The following is a 24,881-nucleotide window of genomic DNA, read 5'->3' as shown; positions in this document are numbered from 1 at the left end:
GATCGTAACCGTAATCGTGTAACTGTAACTGTAAGCGCAACCGTGTAGACGTACGTGTGTTTATCCAGATGTGTGTTCCAGATCTGTACAAATCTACAGGCTACTTTGAATCATTGTCAATCAACCCCCTACCGTCAGCTATTAAACACTGTCGTACTTAAATTTATACAATTATACATTTCATTGCATAATCGTAATCATGGGTGCCGTACATATGTATGTACTGCACATGCATGTACATATGTATATGTATATATATGTATTTATATATATATATATATATATATATATATATATCAAAAAACACATTATTCTTCAACATAACTAACTCGCTATAACTCTTGGCTCTCGTATATAAACATCAACATAAAACAAACAACATTCTAGCGCTTAACGAACGTTTCTAAGCATTTGCTTATCGATTTCTCCATCTGCCTTCCGCCTTTTGCCTCCTGCTAATGCTCTCTCTTGCCCTCTTGCTATCCATCTGCTCTCTGTTCTCTGCTTTATGCCATCATAATCAGATCTTAATATATAAGTGTGTGTGTGTATATATTATATTTCGCTTTGTTTCTCCTTATCCTTTCTCCAAACTTTGTTCTAACTAAAAACTATACACCTTTGTCCGCTTCAGTTAAACATCATCATCATCATCCATAATCCGTCCGTCCATTGGGGCTGTCGTCACTGTGCTGCCTGCTCTGCTCTGCTCTGCACTGCTCTGGTCTGCTTTGCTTTGCTCTGCTCTGTTCTCTCCTTCTCGCTACACGATGCCAAATGCTTTGCTCTGATGTTCCTCCTCCACTTAAACATATGTACGTTCCACTAAGCGGCGTACATCTATCTACCATCCAAATACATTTTTTGGACAATTTTTTTGCTACATTAAGTTGGCTGCTGCGGCTGCGTCAATTTTGTTTGTTTTGTTCTTAAGTCAATCGTCAAGTGTAATGGTCGTCGTGTGTCCTGTTTTGTGTACTCGTCATTTGTTTTTGTTAATTATTTTGTGATGCATCATCATCAGTGCGGCGTTTTCTGTTGCGGTTGATTTGTTGTTGCTGTATTTGTTGTTCTCGAGACTGGTCGACAACGGACTCGAGGCGGCAGTGTCCATGTTGTTGTGGCTGTTGGTCATAGAGATTCCTTGGAAGGTACCCAAATGGTTGGTCCCGACTGAGACCAAATCATTGACTTCACTTTGCTATATATCTCCTCAATGGTGTCGCCTTGGACAACGCCTGAAAATGGATACTTCTGATACACTGATACTTCTTTCGAATGTTGCGCCCACATACCCGTAAAGTATTCGCCAAACTCCTGCTCCATTTTAATAGCACGTTCATAAGTCTTCTTGGCCTGTTCCTCGGTCATGCGACGATTCATCTCCCTGAATGGTTTCGAATGGATTTAGAATTATCAGAAGATCTATATAGATTCAATTGAGCTACTCACATCACAGAGTCCACCGATTTGGGCTTAATGAAAACGGCTACCGGATAGAGCTGGGCCACCTGCAGACGCTTGATGGCATTCCCCGACACGTCCAGAATGCAGTGTTTGCCCTTCTCTGCCACCTCGCGCACACTGGCCACCGAGGTGCCATACAGATTATCATTGTACTGGCCCGCCTCGATGAACAGGTGGTTCTGAATGTCGCGCTCCATTTGTTCACGTGAGGAGACAAAGTGATAGTCACGACCATCCACCTCATATTCGCGTTTGGGTCGCGTGGTGTCTGTAATCAGATCAAATCACACTTAAGTTTGAGGGATTACATGGGTGGGATCTCTGAACTTACGTGGCACACAAGATCCAAACTTCTCGGGATATTCAGATATTAGGTCATCGTTGATGCGATCCTTCAGGGGTCCCAGTATGATCACGGGACGCGTATAGTTGATGGACAAACGCTGCACGGCCTCGTACGACAGTACATTCTCCTCGGAGGCTGCAAAGCATGGCAAAACATTTGAATTAGGGAGCGTTCTTTGTCCTGCACGTGTGGCTAAATCATCAACAAAGTGTTCTACATGAATTTTTTGGATTGGGATTGGATCTGGGCATCAGTGGGGAAATGGGAATGGGAATTGGGTATAGTTTGGGCTTGGGCTTTGGGGGTATTGGATTTTGGTTTGGGAATCTACAAATCAACAGAATTTACTTCTTTCTTTGTTATTTTTTTTTATGTTTTAATCGGGGAATACATACGAAAAGAGATATGGGATAGATCGATAGATAGCTTGGGATAGAGAGTTAGATAGATAGATGGGTACAGAATAATGTCATATTTTGGGGTTGTGCTCATTCTTGTCTCTACGGATTATCGGGGGGAGTAGAGGAGACAATGTATAGTACAAGTATCTCTAAACAGAATCTTATAAGCTTTCCACATTTACGACAGGAGTTCTTTAATCGTTTAATCTTTAATCTCAAAATCAATTAGCAAATCATAACAAATTTGAGTACAGTATTCGTTTCGCTGATAGGAAAATTTAATCCAAAAACCCCATGCTTGTCAGTAATCCTTATAGAAATCCAATTCTCTTATGGGTTACGCTATAGTATTCGAAATAGTTAAGCAAAACTCTCGCTTCTAATAGTCCTATAATGTAGTCCCATCGGTGTATACTAATCTCTACTTCTATCTATTTCCAACTATTGCGCCTAGACCTAACCGCACTTTGAGGTCTTTTCCTCTAACCTTTCTGCAGGTCAAAGTAAGCTCGACCTGAACCTTTTGGTGTTCTATGCCACAACCAAATATAATACCTTTTTTCGGACCTTACCGCCTTCAATATCCCTTCAATCGTCCACTTTTGAATACCGTTCTCTTTAGATTTCCTTGTATATATAAAAAATAGATAAATCGGACTAATTTTTTATGTACATCTATCAAAACTTTTTACGTTTGCCTGATACCTATTTTTTTTATACACAAAGTGTATGTCTTGTTGCGCCAATGCTTCAGTACTTTCATCACTCATGCACACGACATGTACATATGTTGCTTTTTTCTTAAATTCTTAGGCTTCCTTTTTTAGAGCATTCGCTCAAGCATCAATGTACACAGACACTATGTACGTAAGCCCATCATCACCTACCATCTTTAGCTCTAGTTATGGCTACAATCTTCACCTAAACAGTTTCCAATTAACGAACATCTACTGTACAGCTAGCCGGGGATGGGGGTAAACTCAAGAAATTGAGCAAATGAAATGTTATACTACGTTAATGATGTACGTTTGATGTTCAAATGAAGCATGGGTGGCAAGGGACACAGGGCACGGGGCACGGGGCACTCCTAAACTGTGTGGCAGGGGGTGGGGTTGAAAGGGCTTAAGAAAATATGCAGTATATATAGAATATTCACTATAGAAATCGAAATTAAAACCGGAAAATCTAAATGTAAATGCAATAATCGTGACAAATGCAAAAAATGTTTACTTCTACACACTGATGTACGGATATATGTATATATAATGAACATACATACGTTATACATTCTATTTATAGTTAAGATATGGGGATGGGCGATCGATCTACGGGGGAAATCAACTACGTTCGAGTATTGTATGGGGGAGGACACACACTTGATGTATGATTACATTTACACAAGTTACATACTACATACACACTACATGACATCATGATGTTTACATACATGGCACACACAAATACATACTTACGACACATAAACATAATGTGTGTGTGTGTGTGTGTGTGTTTGTGGAGTGTGTGTATTTATTTTTGGGTGTGTTTTTTTGGTTTTTTGATGTATAAAATATTATAAATATCTGATAATTATCTGATCTGAGGATTAGCTTAGGTGAGAGTTTCCTCTCGGGGGATGTTTCGTTCTCGAAGGGAAAAACACACAATCGAACCCCCGTTTCGTGGGGTTTTACCATGAGATAGTTTAACGTAAGGGAAGGTACGGGGGGTGTTTATTCATTTACTCACTGTGTTGGTTCACACGCGATTCTGTTCTGTTGAGGCTCGTTTCGCCGATGGACTTACGATTTTTTTTTGCAAAATATACAAGGACTAGAACGGGGTAGGATCCTCCCCCTCTTGAGAGAAGACATTTGCAAAAATAAGACTTGTTTTGCTCACACAATGCATACAATTCGTTTATTTCAGATTTAGATATCAGTTTTCAGGAGCTAAGGCTCTCTCCCCCACCCCACCCACACCGAGAATACATTTGAGAGTTCGAGGGAGGGGCACATATCGTATCGGAAAGAGCTTTTGTTGTTTTGTAGAAGAGTACTATGTTCTATTCGGTTCCTGGAGGTTCTTAGGGCGGGGCTCATCAAATCAAAAACCAAAATGATCGTTGTTCGGTGAGGAGAACATCATGCAACACGAGACACGAGCAACAATACTGATGTAAAGGTGATGTGGGGATCAAATCAAAGCAACGTCTACTGCGGCAGAACACAAACAGAATGCAGAAAATGCCAAAAAGCTACTACTCAAGTGTGCTTTCAATTCATTCAATTGATTTGCTTTTGATTGGTCGGGCAGGGCAACGATACAAGGTGTGTGCTCAAGGGTGTGGCTGTGGGTGTGGGTGTGGGTGTGTTTGGAGTGTGGAGTATTCCAGGGGTGAAGGATCACATAACTAATTTGCTACGAACTGAACGCGTCATTCGATGCTATGGAATTATTCAACACTGGACAAAATTCTAAAAAAAAAAACAATACAAAACTATAAGGACTGTTCTTTCAAGTTCTAAGAAAAGATAAAGAAAAAGTGAGAGATTCCTATTCCAGGACTAAAACGAATTGGGGAACATGAGTTCTCAGAAAGTGGGGAGAACGTAAGCATAAGCAGGGAGTTCTACAGATGATCTACAAGGAAAGAGTAGTAAGTACTGCTGCTCTTCAATTTTGTATAGCAAACCCGCCAAACACTTTGGATTCCAAATATTTAAGACCCCATTTTAAAATGATATCCTATGAAAATCTGGCAGACTCTAGAAATGTTCTTCTTTAAGTGTTATACGATGGAGATGGGTATATTAAGTGGACAAAGAGACAGAGAGACGGAAAGACAGAGAGAGAGAGAGAGCAAGAGGAAGAGCGAGAGAGTAAGACAGCATGAGAGTGAGAGACAAAGCAAGAGATAGGCAAAACTCAAAGAAGGAACGAAAAAAAAAGAAGAACAAAAACATAACCAGAAGAATAGGAATATAGTAGATCTTGCAAAAATTTTGGATTTCTTTGTATTCGGAACTAAAAAAAAAAATTATATATATATTTCAATTTCATTCTTTTTCTTTTTTTTTGTTTTACAGAAATAAAAAAAAAATTGTTTACTAGTTTTTTTTTAAAGTTTGTTATTGTTTAAAAAAAAAAATTATATATTTGTTGGTTTTTCTTTTTTAATATAGTAGTATATATTTTGCTGTTGGTTTTGGTTGATTTTGTTTTTTGGTTGTTTTTGGTTTTTGTTTTTTGTTTTTTTTTCAGTTGCTCGACTTACGATAGTCAGCATCGCTATTCTCCAAGTAGATCAGAGTTATCTGCTCCATATCGGGTAACTCCACTCTGTAGATAATCTCGCCTGACGTTTCGTTCGTATTTGTGATGTACGATGTACGATGTACGATGTACGAGAGGGGTTGGTTGATACACAGATATACAGAAGAATTTAGTAGTAGTCGAATTTTTGTTGTTGATTGCAGTATTATCGATCGAAGGAGCGAGGATCGAGGAGCGAGGATCGGAGCGGATCGGAGCGGAGCGGAGCGCATGGTGGTATACAAATATATGTGTATATATATATATATTTATATATGAGTTGTCATTTTGGATTGTTGATTGGTTTAGTTTGTTGTTTGTTTGTTGGTTGGTTGATTGGTTGGTTGGTTGGTTGGTTGGTTGGTAGATTGGTAGATTGGTTGGTTGTTCATTTGTTGTAGAGATCAATATATATTTAGAAGATATATAGATATATGTATGGTGTATGTTTTAGATCAGTAGGAATTTTCGTGAATTCAAAAACAAAGATTGTAACGAAATCAAATATTGTTTGGTTGTTGGTTTTGTTTGTTGTTCCAGATAGATCATATATATATATTATATATATATAAATATATATATAGATAGAGATATAGACGGGTTCAGATATAGCGAGCGAGAGAGAGACAGAGTAGGACACGTGAAACGAACGTTTAGATTCGATGACGCACACACCACAGTAGCAACAGTAGTAGATATAGTAGTAGTAGTAGTAGTAATAGCAGTAGTAGATTGATTCGTAGACGAAACAGTTGTTTTGAGGATAGTAGTAGAAGTAGTAGTAGTAGTAGTAGTAGAAGTAGAAGTAGTAGTAGTTGCAGTAGTGGGAAACACAAGAAGTAGTTCGGAAGTAGTTTCGCACAGACACAGGGGTTTGGTTGATTGGTTGGTTGGTTGGTTGTTTGGTTAAAAGAAGTATCAAAAAGAAAAAGAAGAACAAAAATACCAAAGATTAACAACAAATCGAATCGATTATATGTAGTATTTTCAAGTCTTTTACTGTCTGAGTGCGTGAGTAGTGCGTGGATTTTGGTGTCTGGCTTGTCTGATTTTATAGTAAATGTTTCTCTTTTTTTTGTTGACGAGAGGAGAGGTGTATTGCGTATTCGAATGTGGTATAAGTATAATGTTGAGGAGAGAGAGAGTAAGCGAGAGATTGTAGAGATCGAGATCTGACTGTAACACGAAAAAAAACAAAAACATAAACTTGCAAATCGAAAAAACAACGTGAACACCTTCGGGATCTTCTTCATCGGTGGTTTGTCGTTTGAAGATGTTGTATGTGCGTATGCGTACATAGATATAGATCGTAATCGTAATCATTAGCATAATTCATCATTCCGATCAATATTCTAGATGATTTTCTATGCTCAGTATTTATGTAGACACACAGACACACGCTAGAGGCGTACATTCACATACAGATACGATACATACGGATGTTGTATTCCATTCAAGCTATACATATTGTATACATATATGGTGTGGTATATATGTATGTACGGTATGTATGTATGTATGTATGTATGTATGTACATTTTAATGAATCGATTAATTTATTTAGAGTTATCTATCATCCATACATCAAGTCGAGTCGAGTCGATTGTGTGGAAACATTGAAGCACGACGTTGATAAACATACGGATACATAACACGATAAATAACAACGTATATCGAAATGTTGATGCGATAGATTATTAGCATTTGGTATCGTTTATCGGTATGTTTAGATGTCCGAATGGATTGTATGTGTATGCTCAAAATCAAACAGATACGAATCAGAAAAACCCAAAAATGTGTGTTTGTCAAGCCCTGCATGTATCTGGTATGAACATAGTGCCTTAATCACGATGTCCTTCGTGATGTACATTTGCTACTGCACGAATTTCTGTTGCACATTCCGAGGAGGTAGATTAATACCTTATTATGTACATCAAAATATCTTTAAAGTTTCATCAATGCTCATCGGCACCAGCAAAATGTAACTGATTTGGCCGTGCACCTGACGAAACACTGAATGTACATCGCAATTAAGGAACTATAGCCATAAAGGGTTTGTTGTTGTCCCAAAAATATGTTATATGTATGTATAATATACAGGTGTACATATACACAGAAAACATTTAAGAATAATATAGTACGAAGATGTATAATGTACGTAATGTATGACACAAATAAACACGGAACACAAAACAGTATTCAGATGTAAAGATAAAAAATGGCGTGGATGAGGGGATATTTATAATAGGAAAATGTAATGTACCAATTAATATGTAGACATGGTGATGTACAGATGACTGTATGTGTTATGTATGTGTGTGTGTGAATTAAAAACGAAAGACCGCTAGCAAAAACTAATACGTACTAATATGTATGTATGTATGATGTATGCATGTACGTAAAATGCACGTGTGTAGATATACGCGTATATATAGGTTCTACATGTACGAGAGTATGTAGAGTATATGTCAAATGTAAAATTAATGTAATTTTCATGTATGTATCTATGTACGAGTAGATGTAGATGTATGTATATGTATATTGTATGTTCATGTGGATATTCTCAGATTTATATAGTAGTATATGAATGTAAATATATGTATATAGCAGCAGATATAAGTAGTATATGTAGTATATATGTATATATTCTTCTATCGAGTACATACCTCCTTCAGCATTGGCATCGTCTTGTGTGTAGCAAAGCATAAAAGCTAGAAAAATGAAGAGAAAAACAGAGGAGAAACCAAAAAAAGAGGAGAAACAGAGTGAGAGAGTTAGAGTTAGAGAGAGAGAGAGAGAGAGAGAGAGAAAAAAGAGAATGTTTTGGTCAGATTAAAACAGAAGTGGCAGTGGAGATCGTTTCATTTCGATACGATACGATACGATTATTAATAATTATAGTATATTGTATATCTTTTCTTTTTTTAAGTTTTGTTGTTGGTTTAAAATGATTGTACCCCGAATGGTTCTAGTTGCATTTGATGTAGATGTACACTTGATGTACTACGGATAAGGAAGGAAAATGACCATCTGGGGACACACGACATAGGAGTATCCATCCCGCCTCTAAATGGTTCTCCTTGCATTGATACACATGCATATGTGGTGCTGCTGTAGAAGAACTATCTAGACTTCTGGAAGTATCATTTCTCCACAATGGAAACCCCAAGATGGTTTTCTCAAAATGTTTGATCATCATTCGGGGGGTTCAGCGGAATACATATGGAACAATGGAATGGAAGAACCCATCCATCCATTGATGGTTCTCTGATGAACTCTGATGAACATGTGATGTACTGCTTAAAGAACCATTTCAGATCCCTAAGGTTCGTCTTCTATTGTTTTTTACGGTATTGATATTGTATAGAACGCGATGAGAGGGTCGATTGAGGGTCGCGTTGTAGCCGAAGCAGTGGTGTACGAGACAATTGATGAAGGCGGCCGAAACATTGATTGGGAGTGGGAACACACACAGAGTAGGGTGTATAAGTACGAGTAGTGTAGAGAGAACAGCAAAAAGTAGTACGTTTCAGAGTGTTTAGGCAGCAGGAGAGAGAAAGCATTTTAAATCAACCGAAAATGTTCGTTTTGATGATGTTTTTTCGCTAAATGATTCATACATATATCTGATAGGATAGGATGTACAATGTAATGTGTAATATGTGTGGGTGTATGTGTGTGAGTGCAACTCTGCCGCTGAAGGACACACTCTTTGGGAGTACAGAATTACAGAGTAGCTTAGCGCCCAAAGACTAATACTTATAAGTAGATGTACAAATCGATGTTCCATGATCTCCCATGATAGTACTTGAACAAAACTAGCTAATGGTTAATATATAGCCCATAGCTTATTCCATACAAAGTGCAGATGTGTGTGTGTGTTTTTGTCTTAGTGTTTACCAACACTAGACCGATTGAGAGTGGGACAGGGAGAAGAACCGAAAGCCCCTTTAGTTTTTGTACATGATACGAGTATTCTGGTGCTAACAGATAAATATATTCATGTGGCATGTTGTAAGTATCCGCTCTCCAAGCGAAGGATCTGGATGCGTTTATGTTTGGATGCACTTACGTTGCGGTTCGTTCGCCTGATTGTTGTTGACACTATTTATGTCTATCTCGCTGGTGCTGCTCACAACTCCATTGACTGCCCACAGATCGTGGTAGTTTCAGTAGGGATTCGGCAGGGGTTTGTTCGGTTCACGGATAACAATGTGTGTGCAAAGGTAAATGTGTGTGTGTGTGTGTGGTGTTGGTCCATCATCGATCGGTTGTTCATCCAAAGACGGGCCACATGGATGGTGTGTAGATTTGTAGATTGTATGAGCAGTGTACACATTGGACATCGTCACATCACAGTTTTTGAATGGTTTGGAACCGGTTCGGAACGGGTGTAAAAACATGTAAAAATAATATGAAAATAAACAGAAACATAAACATAAATGATTTAAAATGATTAACAAAACACATTCATGGAACAACAAAACGTTAACCGAAAGGGAAACAATATTTAAATTTAAAAATAAATACAAAAAAAAGGATAGAATATGGGATACTATGATATAGAATACTTTAGCCAACAAAAAATATTTACATACAAAAAATTTAACAAAAATTGTACATCCACAAGGGCTGACATTTTTGTGGCTAAAATAGAAAAACGAAGAAACGGAGGAAACCGGAAAATCACGAAAAATATATATAACAAAAATATTAGAATATAAAGCACTTTAACCCCAAAAAAAAGGGGTTTTTTTGGGGCTACAGTGTTTCAGAAAAAACTGAGTATTGTGCATGTTTTCTTTCCTTTTTTTTCGGTGCTTTCACAGAAGATTCTGTACGCCCAACAAGTACAAGTACAACAAAAATACTCTTCTCCAGACACACACACACACAGAAACACGAACATACCTTACACCCACGCATACAGACAATCCCACAGAAGCACACATACAAAGGCACACACTCAATGTTTCAATAGAGAGAGAGAGAGAGAGAGAGAGGGTGGCAGAGTGAGAGAGAGAGATAGACTAAGAGACAGAGCGACAGAGTAAGAGAGAGAGGGATCTTGTTAAGCCTTAATTTTAAACAACAATTAACTAGTAAAACGATATCCTTCTTCGATTGAGTTTAGTTATTAGGCTACACGAGTAGCAGAGTTTCTTCTTCGAGTATTTACTGTAGTGTCGTCTCCGGAGATTAACGGGCGAGAGATAGAGAGAGACAGACAGAGAGACGGATGGAGGAAGACGAGAGACAGACGGGCATGGCTGACTGTCCGGCTGTCTGGCTGTTGGCTGGCTTCCCCTTTGGTTGGTTTGTTCCCCGGTTCGATTGTCTACTTACGCTCTTGGTCGCTGCCATCTTCATTCTTTTCATCGCGACTCTTCATAAACGGAAATTTGCGCGAGAATGTGAAATTCTTTTTCTTTCGATCCAATGTCGATTGCTGCAAAAGAACCAAGAATAATACGATCTTTAGTTAGGGACCTTTAAATGGATGGGCAGTGCGTTACAAGAACTCTACGTTTTACTATCGAATGTGCTATTCGAATATAATCGAACCAATTTTTGAATCTTCGGTTCGATTTTTCAACCAAATATTTTGCCTTTTTGAGTTACGCTTCGTGCGGTTAAGCTTCTAAATTTTCCACTTGGATTATTTGAATACCATTCGATATATTCGAGACTATTCGAATCAATTCTCGAATCTCCTGCTATTTGTAGCTTCTCTTCATGCAACATTCCACTTGGATCATTCGAATATCTACCATAACTTCACTTTAGACAGTTTTAAAGATGCGATTTCAGCAAATCGTTGAATAAACAACCCATAAATTTTGGATTTTGGATAGAAGACACCTAAATGTGATATGTAGAGACCTTTAAAATGCTCGCTCTCATCTACGAGTACAATTTTGGCATAGAAGCTATCAGAAAACATATTTTTTCCATTCAATTAAAATCATAGAAATATCTGAGGTGTAGTTCCATCCTTTTGGGGATTTATAACCTCTTATCCAGTCCTCCAGAGCACTCACTTGTTTGTTCCACTACTACTTTCAAACTATAGTTTTGCAACGCACTGTCGTCCCTTGGATGGTTTTTGGTTGTTGTTCCTCACCTTGTCTAGATTATTATTGGCCGCCGCATGTCCCTGGAACTTGACGCTACGATCCCGTGCACGCATTTTGCGCTCCCAGCGCCTCTTCGATGGCACAATACCGATTTGCTCGTCCTCGTTGTCGCCCAAAACACGTCGCGCCTGCCACCACTCATCGTCGGAGGCGTTCGTCACGTGCAAGATGTCGCCGTGCTTGAAGGGCAGTCCCCGCGACGGCAGTCCATCGTCTCGATTCGGATCGTAATCGAACAGGGCCCGAACATATAGCGAACGCTTCTGTGTGGTCCGCAGCAAGGTGCCAGAGCCCCCAGCCCCGAGGGCGGCCTGCTGTTTCAGCTCCTGAATGCGAGCCTCAAAACGATTATATTCCTCGGGTCGGTACTGTGCCACCAAGGTGACAACGCCGCCAGATGTCTGCCACAGCGAAAAGAGAGAGAGATCGAATTTAGAAGCATTTTGTGGTGGGGAGAGCACCGGAGGAACTCACTTTAAGCGCCTGAGCGGCCTCCTCGTGCGTGGCATGCGTCAGATTGGCATTGTTAACGCTGAGCAGCTGATCGCCGCGCTTCAGCTCAGAGCCCAGATCCGCAGGTCCGCCGGCCAGTATAAACGACACATAGATCCCCTGGCCATCCTCGCCGCCAACAATATTGAAGCCGAGTCCCTGTGGGCCCTTCTGTATGGTGATGGTGCGCGGTTCTCTGTGGAGTAGGAAAACAAAGCAAATCAAAGATTAAAATCGTATTAGGGGGGAGCCGAAAGGTAGGGGCTGGCTCACCTGGTTATATCCTCGGTGCTGACGGCGCGCGGTGTGCCAGGCGGGACAGCGGCCAGGACATTCGTGGATGCATATCTCGAGCCGGGCTCTAAGATGGGATTGGATTGGTTTTGGGATTGATTTTCGATTATCGGTTGATGCCACACAAAGTTTTTGAGGAATGAGAATTAATTATTAAACAAATGAGACAGAGATTGAGAGACAGAGACAGAGACAAGAGACAAGAGATAGAGATAGAAAGAGTAAGATAGAGAGAGAGAGAGTAAGAGAGAAAGTTAAAGGTTATTTAAAGCTTTTCGAGAGAGAGAGCGAAATGAGACATCTGGCGGGGGGGCAAAAGTTGTACCGCCAAAAAAAAGAGATATATATTTCTTGGGGTAAGAAGAGAGACAGAGACAGACAGAGAGAGAGAGAGAGACGTAACAAAAGCACAAAACAAAAGGAACACGGAACAAAAGGAGCAGAAAGATAAGACAGAGAGAGAGAGAGAGACGGGGAGTAAGAGAGGCAAAAAAAAACACAGAGAGACAGAGAGTGAGAGAGAGAAAAAGGCGAAATATAGAGAAACAGAGAAGAAAGAAGAAACAAAACGAAAAAACGGGACACAACACACAAAAAAAAAGAAAGAACAAAAAAAAACACAAGTTTTCTTTTTTATATACATATGTATATTCCCCCAGACCACCCCCCCTCTCCACACGCATACACACAGACACTCGCGCACACAACCACCCACACGCATACACACATCCAAACACAGGCACACGCGCACACACACACACACACAAACAGCAAAAGAAATGCAACAAATAGAGAGATCGATTGATCCGATAGATCAAGAGAACACACAACTCTAGCGATTAATTATCGATTGGCATAAAATATCAACAGCACACGCGCGGGCACTAAAAGGGTGAGGGGAGAGGCAAGCCTTAGGTGGGGGGGGGAGCTTTCTGAAGGACTGAAGGTGTAGACTACAAGGGCGGGGGGTGTGGCTGGGTGGCTAGGGCTTGGGCTAGGTGCCTTTGGGGGGGCTAGGGGTGGATGGACAGCAGCAGCATAGCGCTGGGTCTCCAACAACAACAACACGAAATCGTTCCGCAAGTAGCAGCAATACGGGTGGCGGGGCAAGGGGCAAGAGGCTACAGGCTGGATAATACGTGGTGTAAATGGATGGATAGAAGATGATTGATCCGACAGGAGAGAAATTGGAAAAGGAAAAGGAAGTTGGATAGATGAATAGATAAATGAACGATTGCAGCACCTTCCCGCCTCACCAGGAGACACTCTCTGGTGGAAGGGAAGGCTTAGCTTCGCTTATGGGGGGGGGGAAATAATAAAAAGTCAGCTGGTGGGTGGTGTGGAGGGGATACAAATAAAATAAATAAATCGCTTACGGCGCGGCAGGGGCGGTGGTGATTGGGAACGTATTGTTGTGGTGGATTGTTCAGCATTGTTTACAAGCATTGGCATAGCGCTCTTATAGAAGGAGGAGGCAGATGCAGATGCAGATGCAGAAGCGTTTATTGCTGCAACTGCAACTGATGTCTGGCTGCCACTGCCACTGCCACTGACACTGCTGCTGTTGACGGTATTATTGTTATTATTATTATTGTTGTTGTTGTGACTGTGACTGTGGCTGTGGCTATTGGCATTGCCCAAGCTGCTTAAAATGCTACTGTTGTTGCTTGTGTTGTTGGTTGTTGTGTGGTTGCTGTTGCTGTTGTTGATTGTGGTTGCAATGACTGATGCTGATGCTGTGGCTGTGGCTGTGGCTGATGCTGGGACATTTACTGATGCTGGTGGGACTGATGATGGTAGTGATGCTGCTGCTGCTGCTGTTGATGAATCAACAACCGTTTGTCCAACACTTGTAAGCGCACCTGTCGACTGAGAGTTCACTTGCTGTTGTTCCTTCACTTGGCTTTGGCTTTGGCTCGTCGCCAGCTGGGATTGTGACTGTGATAGCTGCTGTTGCTGCAGCCCTGCTCCTGCTCCTGCTCCTGCTGCTACTCCCGCTGTGGATCCTGTTCCTGCTGCTACACCCGCTGTTGATCCTCCAGACTGTGAGGCACTGCTGGTCAAATGCTGCGTCTTGCCCACAATCAACGTCACTTTATCCGTAATGGACTTCAGTGTGGCCACCGCCAGCTCGTGCGTTACATTCTCCAGGTTCTTTTCGCTCTAAAAAAAGGAGAGACATTAGTTTATTTTGAATAGGGCTATACGACATATGTACGTTACCCCATTAGTGCGCACTGCTATAAGCTTATCGCCGATGGAGAGCCGACCATCCACACCGGCCGCTCCGCCGTCCATTAGCTTTGTCACATAGATGCCATTGTCGCCGGGTATGTGCTGATTGCCAATGCCCCCGGCTATGGAGAAGCCCAGACCCTTGCCGCCCTTGACCAGATCGATTTCAATCACCTTTGAGCCACCGCCCGCTGAACCACTGTCACGGGCATCGCCAGCGGTGGCGGCGGCGGTGGCTCCTGCTGCTGGCGAAGTGGCCGCTGTGGCCGTGGCCGTTCCCCGTTTTCGTTTCACATGCAATTTGACCGCATTGCCAGCCTTTTTGAGCGCCTCCACGGCCGAGGCGTGCGGCACGTCCACCACAGAGACATCGTTCACAGAGACAATGATGTCGTTGATGCTCAAGCGACCATCGGCGGCGGCTGCACCGCCGGATATCAGTTTTGTGATGTAAATCGATGTGTCCGTTCCAATGTGCGGATTGTCTGTGCCGCCGGCAATCGAGAAGCCCAGACCAGAGTTTCCACGCTCCAATTGTATGTCCTCGTACAGCCAGCTATCGTCGCCATTCACCTATAACAATTGCCATTCGCCCCGAGGTAGAGAAAGAAAGAGAAAGAGACAGCGGTTAGGAATATAGTTATCAACAGATTTACGGGTGTTGTACAGAGAAGGAAGGACAAATGCTGCATGGATTATGGTTACATAAAATATTCTATAATCATTCCAAGTGGACCAAAAATAATCACAAAACTTTCGAAAACGTTTACAAAAATATACAATAGAATTATAGAATTTTTTTTATATATATTTTAAGAGGTTTTGGAGTTCGTTTAGCTATAATTTAGCCACGGTTTGGCTGGCGAGACTTTTACGATAGATTTTACAAGATAACATTCGTTTTTCGTACTCGTTTAGCGATAGTTTAGCGATACTTTAGTCATGGCTTGGGTTTTTGTTCGCCAAAGGCTCGTTTCTGAGTCGTTTTTAGGGTCGCTCGCGGATATTTCCCACTTCCAAGGTGAAATTTACGAAGATTTTACGATACGTTTTCGAGTTTTTTTTTGTTTGATCCACTTGGTATACGATTATATCGACCACCTATTTGCGATATATGTTTATCTTCCATATCTTAATGGATTTTCGAAACTTTTGTGGCAAAAAGGGGTCGATTATATGTATATGTAGATGTGTGAGTGTTTGTGTTAGTGTAAGTATTAATGTGCGTGTGTGAGTGAACAATAAATGAATTACTAATATACACATATATTCCTGAAATGAGACTATGCCAAAAACGCCCTCAAGCCCTTGGAGAAGGCGATGCAAAAGTGTGGTCGGAAATCTCTCTCTCTCTCTCACACACTTTTCTTGCAACACCTTCGCTTTGGGGCACCCATGGCAGGTGTTAGGCTTTGGGTTAGGCAATAAAATACGAATACGAATACGAATACGAGTACAAAAATCACAACAAACATGGACAACAAACAAGAGACCACAAACAGAGAACAAAAAATGCGATTGCGAATGCGAGAATGCGTATGCGTGAGATGGGGGGCCACTGGGGCTCCCCCCCTTCCTTCACAGTTCCTTCCAAATCGTTCCTTACCTTTGCCGATGACGCCTTGTGCAGCTGTTGTTGTTTTTGTTTGGTTTGCAAAGAGTGTTGCAAGGAGAAAAAGGAGAAGAATTGATTTTTTAGCGCATTTTGCATATGACATTATATTCCCGCAGATCCCCTTAGACCTTAGACCCCCTTCTCCCATATCTGCCATACACAAGCCCAAAAAAAGTACAAAAACACCATACATCCATACATGTCGTGTACATGACTGACAAGGGTTTATTTTCTGTTGCATTTGCTGTTGCTGGACTGCTACTAAAAGTCCACAAAAAAAAAACCATGTCAATGTCTTATTGCATCTCTCTCTCTGGTATTCATCCGTTGCACATTAACATTTGCGTGTGTGTGTATTTTTTATGGGTTGTGTTGTGTTTCTCAATTAACAGGCATACCCCAAAATGGCAACAACATCTTGCCACACATTTCTAAGATGAGAGGGGGGGGTGAGGGGGTTAGCAGGCAGCGGCTGATGCCTGGTTATGGCATCGTTAAATGAGTTCAATTGATTAGCAGCCAAGTGTAAATGAATTCATCAACCGCATTAACCCCAAAAACAGAAAGAGAGAATGACAGAGAGAGAGAGAGAGAGAAAACAGCGTAAGTGCAGTGCAAAAGTGGGAGTAGCTCTCTCTCTCTCTCTCACCCTCTCTCTCTCTCTTATTAGTTCCTAAATATACATATTGCTCCAATTAACCCACTGAGACCTGGGTCAAGTCGAGTATTCTTTGCCTAGGGAAGCCTCAGCTAGCAAATGTTCCCATGGAAATGCATTTGCAAACTGGCGAGTGGAGTGAAGAGTGTACAGGCCTAATATGGGAACCAAAATGCAGTTCAAATGATTTGGCAATAGTTAAGAGATCCTTTTTACTATCGTTCTATTGGTTCTTTAAGGAATCTACACCTATTCGATCATTCAACAGATCTTTTGCTCTTTTCGAATCAATCTACTGCTTTCTTTCCGCTACTGCTTCTTAAGGTGCACTCCTTGCACTGCTTTACATTGCGAAAGCTACTGCCAACATCTGAAGCGGGTGCTTTGAAGCTCAAGACTCGAGAGGAACAAGCGAATGATGTAAAAGAGAATTCCCGAGAATAGTACAACAACAAAATACATGTCGTGTGCATGATGCAACACACCGCTGCTCGACTCGAGTTCCGATGGTTTGAGTGTTGCCCAGAATGTTGATTTTTAAGGTGATTTTTGCTACAGAAACCCCGATGATCGGAAACGATTCTCGCAGATATTTGAACAGGCGAAACGATGTGTAATTTCAAGCAGAATATTTTTAAAGAAGAACCCAAAACCTTTTTCTTAGAGTCCCGAACCCCACTCTCCAAAATTCTTGTCGTGTCTTTTGTTCCACTTCCGTTCGACAGTTTTTTAAAAAAGAGTAAATTATAAATAGGTAAAAATTACATCATAAAGTTAACAATCGGAACCTCTATTAAGTGAGAGAGAGATAGAGAGAGGGAGGGAGACCGCGAGGGGGTGGAGGAGAACCCTAACACATACCGAAACGAAAAGAAACGAAACCAAACCAAAGAAAAGCCCCAAGAAGAAAAAAAAACACGCAGCAAGCATTAACGAGGCCAAAACAAGGTGGCGGCATGGCAGAGGCAGTGACAGAGGCAGGGCACATGCCAAGAGACGGTGGGAGAGGGAGAGCGTGGTCGAAGTTTTAGATACCCTTTACATATCTGACAGATATGCCCCTTGCCTTTCGATCGGGCATCCATTCGTTGGTTTTGCAGTACAACAGATGCATACGGAAAACAAACAATGCCCCCCCTTCGAAAGGGTATCACAGAAGCACCTGCACACCCTTGAAAATTATAGGCAACTGGCTGGCACTAGGCGCTAGGCACCAGCAGAAAGCAGTCGGTCATAGAATCATATCGCCAGCAGTCGCAGCTATATCTTATCTATGATAAACATAGTAGAAACTATGCTGTGGCTTTAAATCCACCCACCGGGACTGGCACTGCCACTCCGCAATGGCACCGTCACAGGAAGGAGGAAGTGTAAAGCAGAACCGCCACCGCAACGACGGAAGATACAGTTCTTGTGCAATCCAACAACATCACAGTGGTGGCAAGAAATATTGAGAGGCACAAATCTCTTCTCCAGAAAACCTGATTGGCAAAATGTCACTCACGTGTCAGCGTTGAAATAATGAAAAGTCCAATGGCAGAATGATTTTATGCAGTGTATCAATTCGCCTATGGAAACATTTTAACAGAGCAAATCAATCTTTTACAGTATGGGAGGCCACACCCTGCACTGTTTCTTCTTATCTCCCCCCCTTCTTTCACTGGATATTCGTAACAATTTCAATGTTTTTTATTTACAAATTTCCAAAGCAAACCCATAACCAAACCCAGGGTTAAATATTATTGGATTTTGCATTCAAAGCATGTCTCTAATACGCCAGCCCTTGCCTTCGAGACTATAATCAAATGTTACTTAATCCGCATTACACAGATACAGATACAGACCCGTCTGTAGATACATACAATGTGCAGTCCGTGCGTGTTTATTAATCAACAATTTAGTGGGTAAATATCATAAGATGAGCAGCCATCAATCAAGTTTCGATAGGAAAATCTCGAGGGGAAAATATTAATTCTTGGAAAAAGAAATCTGGGGAGAGGTTTCAGTTCCTCCCCTCCCCTACATGAAGAGTTTTAGGGTCAGAAAAAAATTAATAATTGATAATCCTTGTTCCTATGGTATTTTTATTTCATTTTCTATCACTGAGAGTAGACGGCAATCGGTGTTTCTTCAATTCCAGATACTGCGGATGCACAATGCACAATTGCACACTTCATTGATCGCATAAATATCTGACAGATTGCCCCGGAAAGGGGGTGGGAAAGGGAAATGATGTGATATAAGGTTGTGGGTGGATGGGGACTGACGTGATGCGATGTGACGATCGGCAGCAGTCGAAACGAGGCGAAACGAGACGGGACGAGACACCTGCGCAAATCGAAACGGAAACCAGAAACCCATATACAATTATGGTTTCCTATATGTAAGCCTTGTCCTTCGGAATCTGCTTACTGTTTGGACGTGCGTTTTGTTTATAATTTTTAGAAATACCCTTTCAGATCTATCAGATGTATACCCTATTATTTAGCATAAAGGGTATGCCAACAGAGCTGTTGGGTGGTTGGGCGAGAGAGGGCGCAAAGACAGCTTTAAAGAGAGAGCGAACGAGAGATTGGGAACAGTAAGAGAAGAACCGCAAGAGAGCCTCTGCTTCTCTGGGTGGCAGCGGCGTTACGCCTGCGCTGAATACGCCAAAGATTAAGGGCACCGAGGGAGCGGCGTGGCTGCGAAGAAACAGCAAGCGAAAGAATAGAAGAATAACAACCGTTGCTTGGCAGCAGCAGCATTAGGTGAGAGAGAGAGAGAGAGAGAGAGGTGGCTAATGCGAATGCAAAGATGACGCACTCCCATTTCCCACCCTCTCCATTTATGCTGCTGTCTGGCTGGCAAATTGTTATAAATAAACCATGGAATCATCCGTCTACATATATAGAGCACAGATGCCAAAAAAGCTGCGCCCACTACACACACACACACCACCCCCCCAAGAACACCCAACCCATACCATACCCCCATCCCACAGAACGGATATTGCATAAAATTTATAATCTCTACATATTACAGATATATATTTTAGATATATACTATTATTGTATATTGTGTGTGTCTGTTTTCTAGATCTAGATTGTGTTGTGCTTTTACCGAATCCAAATTGAAGAGCGATGAGACCTTCTTGATGAAGCCACCGCCGCCGCCTCCACCGCTGCCGCCGCCACTGGCACTATCCTGGCGCTTCTTTTTGCGTGTCGTCATGGCTGGGATGCGGGGTCAGAGCTTAGCTTTAGCTTAAGCTCTCGCTCTCTCCACACAAACACACACCACACACACACACACACACACTGACAAATGCCGGGCGTGCGGTTTGTGTCTGGGTTTCTTCTCTTTAAAAGTTCTCTTCGCCGGGAACGTCGCCTCTTTTTATTTTGTTCAAGTATTTACTTTTGTTGTTGTTGTTGTATTTGTAGCTGTTGGCCGATTATTTAACCAATTTTAAAGGCTTTTCATTCACTGTTACTGCTGCTGCTGCTGCTGCCGCCACGCACTAGATAAACAGAGATTCACACGCATCGAACATTACTTTCGATTCACTATATATATCCATATAGCCACAGCACTATTACTGGCGATCTCCCCGACAGACGCTGACCGAGTGTCGCATAAAATATTATTCACACACAATAAAAAAAAAAACACCAAACGAGAGCGGTAGCAGCTCTCTCTCTCTCTCTCTCTCTATGTCTGAGCGTCCAACAGTGAGCGAATGGAATGTCAAATACAACAGTGCGGCCGCCCGCCGCTACTGTTCTGCTGGCGCGACGCTTGAGCGTGAGAGAGAGATAGAGAGAGTGAGAGCGTTGCCTTCTAATCACTATCACAGTCACACGCAAGCACTCATATGCATGTGTGTGCTAGCTTCAAATTATTTATTTATTTGTTTCTACAGTAAATGGCAAATAAAAAAGAACTCTGTAAGCAGCGGCACGCTCTCTACCGCTCTCTCTCACTCTCCCACTTTGTGGCTATTTTTTGCGCTATGAACACACACACGCAACACACATATTGACAGCCACATTCCAATGGATATGTGTGTGTGTGTGTGAGCTAATGTTAAAACTTTTGTTGCTGTTGCTGTTGCTGGATAGCACGAAATGCACTTTGTTTGTGTTTCTGTTTTGGTATTTTACTTTGCGTGCACTTTCGCTTCTCTTCGCCGCGGTTCTTGTTTCTGTTTTAGCTTTAGCCGCTTTCCAGGTCACTCGCGGACATGTCTACGACTCCTATTTGGCACTAGAATTCGTGGTGCAGGTATTTCACACGCACACACATGCACGACCACACATGCAAATGTTCTAGCCCTAGCTCCTCTGCCTCTCTTTTCAACGTCTTCGCGTCTTGTTTTGTTGGCATTTTCCTCGGCCAGCCGACAGCTAGAGCTGGGAGAGCGATCGATCGATGGATGGATGGGGGGCTGGTGAGTCAACCAGCGGCCATCACTATCACACATCGGAACTAAACTATCGCCAGCAAGCGGTCTATGCTTGGGTATGCGTAACTGGTCTGGTACACTTTCTGCCGCCTGGCAATGCCACCACCACCGCTCGCTCGCTCACGTATGTGATGGATTTTCTGGCCAGGCAGCCACTCCCGCAATTCCGCGCTACAACTTACTAAATTGCGACCTGCGACTCTCTCGACTGACTCGAACACACACGAAAATGTTTTACATTTTAATACACGGCCTCTGACGAATGCCCGCACGCAAAAAATAAAATAACAAAAAAACACACCCAACACAGAGAGACCGACGAATTAAATTGAGAGTGTACAACTAACTGCGCACCGATTTGCAGCACTGATCGTTAGAGATCATTAGAGTTGCCTACCGATACATCGAAACTCCAGCTGCAGAGACCAATCGATAGGCTGATCTTGGCTCCGCATTTGAAATGAATGGCGGGAAATGAGACCAAAATTCAAAAATAACCAAGCAACGAATGTTAGATAAAACGGAATACAAACCATACAGCATGGAAATAATAAATGCAAATAACAAATACCAAACAAAACGTATATTTTTGAAATTTATATATTTTACAAAATAATTTGCTCTTCTTTTTATCTGATTTTGGAAGAAAAAAAGCATTAATATAACAAAAATCATGCCAAAACTTAAGATTAATTTTGAAAAATGAAGGAACAATCAGCAGATTATAGTCGCGCACTTTGAAATAGAAAAAAATAATGGCAATCCTGAAAGAGATTTCGATTGGATTGGATCTAGGATTTAAATTTAGAGACAGCTTCAAATTGTTATGATCCATAAAATCTAAAGCAAATCCATATCTCGTTCTGGAACACCTTCAATGTGATTTGGGACCAAAAGCGCGCTTAAAATTGATTTTTTATTTTTTTTGGTTCGCCAACACTCCGCTGCCGGAAACGGAAACGAGCCAAGCGTCGGAGCCCCCCAAACAAGCGCTGGCGTTAGCACAGGCTGTGGGTGGGGTAAGAAGAAATAAGTGGCAATTTATAAGAGACCGAGAGAGAGAGAGAGGAGGGCGGCGCCTAATTAAGTACAGCAAACGGTTTCTCCCACTTCCCCTTCTGTTTCTCTGCTTCCGCTATGGCCACGCTCTAGGAGGCCCCTCTCTCCTCCTCTCTGCCCTCCTCTGTCGTCAATTAAGTGGACTCGAAAGCGCGCTTAAGCATTTTATGCCGGTAAGGGCGCTGCTGCTGCTGCTGCTGCTGCAACAAAGCACTGTCGCTGCTGTGGCTGCGTTTCGTGTTGGTGTTGGTGTTGATGTTGTTGGTGCATTGGTGTTGATGAAGACTGTGCATGTGGATAATACATTGTGGGTTGTGGTATGTCTGTATCTGTATCTGTGTGTGTTGTGTCCAGGTGTTAGTTGCAGCATAGTCTTTGGGAATGGCATAAGTGGCATTAAAATTGCATCGACTTACGGTCTGGGACCCGCTCCTGGCCGATGTCGTGGATTGTGACTGCGGTAACTGCTGCTGCTGCTGCTGCGGAGATCGGGAGCTGCGCACCTGCTGCTGATTCTCGGCCGGCAAATCCTTGGCATTCTCCGTGTCTGATTCGATGCGCATGCGCTGGTTCTGTGTGATAGATAGATAGATGAACGCATAGATTGTTAGTTGGTTGGGTCCTAAAACCATATACACAAGATCATCCCACGTTTAACACCCCTGCTTCACCCACCCATCCACTCCTCCTTCTGGCACTTACATTGGCACAGCAGCAGGCATACCGCGACCCACCGCAACCCCCAGACTCCTTTTTCTCCTCTTTCTTTTCCAGTGCACGCGATTGATGTTGCTGCTGTTGTTGCTGCAACATTGGTTGTTGCTGCTGCTGCTGCTGCGGCCCTGCCGTCAGCTGCTGCCGGCGACGTCGGCGCATGCGTACCGGCGACCGGGAGCCCATATAATTAGAGAAACGGCGCCGCGAGTGCCGCACAATCGATACCCAGTCGATCATTTTTTGTTTGCTTGTTTTTAACACTAGCTTTCAGCAAATAACGGTGTTCTACAAAAATCGGTGGTTAACGGTTCCTGCTTTTATTTTGTACAAAATTCCCTTTGTGTGTTTTTCGGTTTTCTTAAGAGAGACAGTCAGAAGAAATAATGAAGAGAAGCGATGCTAAAGGCCGAGAGAGAGAGAAAAAGAAACCATGAAAGTCCTGCTTTGCTTGTGGGAGAAAGAGAGTTCGGTTTGCTTTGAGCAGAGCTTTTTCTGATCAAAGCTTAGCTTCTTGGGCTGCGAGCGGAAGAGAGCGTTGGGCCTCTGCTTTCAGTGGGAGGAAGAGAAGCGATTCATATGAAAGTTTATTTGACTTCAGTGAGAGATACGATACACGATACTAAACGCTGCCGCTGCCATCAGCTTTGCCTAAGTTTCTTTGGCCCGCTGCATGTGACAGGAAGATAAAAATCTCAGTGACAAAACCAACCGAAAAGTCCTGCTCTCAAAGAGAGGGATGACAAAAACACCCGGTTAAAGTTCGGTGACTGGCAGCTGGTTGGAGGGGGATGGAGGCGGAAACGATAGCAACAAGTTACAAAGTAGGATACACAGCGCCTGGAATGATGCTGGAATGTTTCAAAGCGAATTGGAAGGTCGCCCCCAGGCGCCCTGACATCTTCATCGTGCGAGTAGCTGTATCTGAATCTGTGTGCATGTGTATGTGTGTGCGTGTATGCCGCTGTCCCCTTTCTCACGCACCCACACTCTCAGGGAACGCACATCAAATGGAAATTCGTTTGCCATTTCAATTTTTTGCGACCCAGTGTACACTGTTCAGCCAAGTAATTACTTGCTCTTGTTCTCTCTCTCTCTCTGTCCCACACACACGCACAAACACCCACACACATACACACATCTAGTAGTATTTTCCCAAGGCCTGCCATTGCTACAGAGAGATCTTTTTGTTTTTGCTCTATTTTGTTTACAGTTGGATGAAACATCTATGCGCCAGAGTGCAAAATAGACATTTTTTTTGTTTTTATTTTTATTGTTTTTGTCTTTGGCAAAGATCAGATGTTGCAGCCTTTCTAGCCCTCCCCCTGGCCGTGCCACATGTACCACCCTTACACCCCCAACAAAACATCAGTCTCTGATATCCCATGCCTTCCTCCGCTATTATAATGGAACCCTTTCCATCTTTCTTTACAAAAAATTACTCTTTTAATGGATTTTGGGCAAAATCAAAATCAGTTTTGCTCAACAAATTGATTTAACTAAAGACCATCTGGCAGCAGATAGGAAACATGTGCAAACGGTGAATATATTTGAATTAAAGTGTACTAGTTTTTGGTCTTTCTTTTCCTTAATGTTCGAACAGCTTTATAGCCATTTCTGAAATAAAATTCTTGTGGACTGTACTGATGTTCCCTTAACTGAAAGGCGCATGAAAATACCTAAAAAATGCACAAAAATTATCAA

General features: G+C 42.2%; 1 protein-coding gene across 32 annotated transcripts in view; it reads right to left on the bottom strand.

Moving 5' to 3' along the window:
* Positions 1–509: 509 nt before the first annotated feature.
* LOC108155488 (disks large 1 tumor suppressor protein) overlaps positions 510–24,881 on the bottom strand; it is a 47,526-nt gene continuing 23,154 nt past the window's right edge. For 5 of the 32 annotated variants that reach the window (XM_033398334.1, XM_033398331.1, XM_033398347.1 and 2 more), the window contains 15 exons: positions 22,880–23,035; positions 16,291–16,314; positions 14,673–15,257; positions 13,826–14,612; positions 12,429–12,516; positions 12,138–12,351; positions 11,651–12,064; positions 10,873–10,975; positions 9,599–9,673; positions 8,193–8,237; positions 5,489–5,569; positions 1,799–1,948; positions 1,453–1,735; positions 1,296–1,387; positions 510–1,238 (listed from right to left, as the gene is read on the bottom strand). In XM_033398334.1, the coding sequence (XP_033254225.1) occupies positions 1,132–1,238; positions 1,296–1,387; positions 1,453–1,735; positions 1,799–1,948; positions 5,489–5,569; positions 8,193–8,237; positions 9,599–9,673; positions 10,873–10,975; positions 11,651–12,064; positions 12,138–12,351; positions 12,429–12,516; positions 13,826–14,612; positions 14,673–15,257; positions 16,291–16,314; positions 22,880–23,035 (3,204 nt within the window). In that variant the 3' untranslated portion in view covers positions 510–1,131. Of the gene's footprint in view, positions 1,239–1,295; positions 1,388–1,452; positions 1,736–1,798; positions 1,949–5,488; positions 5,570–8,192; positions 8,238–9,598; positions 9,674–10,872; positions 10,976–11,650; positions 12,065–12,137; positions 12,352–12,428; positions 12,517–13,825; positions 14,613–14,672; positions 15,258–16,290; positions 16,315–20,059; positions 20,460–21,102; positions 21,353–21,586; positions 21,756–22,879; positions 23,036–23,165; positions 23,433–24,881 lie in introns of those variants that run through there. The other 27 variants (XM_033398338.1, XM_033398349.1, XM_033398288.1 and 24 more) reach the window with 22 other exon arrangements.

This window comes from Drosophila miranda, chromosome XL (assembly GCF_003369915.1).
Source record: "Drosophila miranda strain MSH22 chromosome XL, D.miranda_PacBio2.1, whole genome shotgun sequence".
In the NCBI taxonomy this organism is placed as follows: domain Eukaryota; kingdom Metazoa; phylum Arthropoda; class Insecta; order Diptera; family Drosophilidae; genus Drosophila; species Drosophila miranda.
This window is presented reverse-complemented; position numbering and strand designations above follow the sequence as displayed.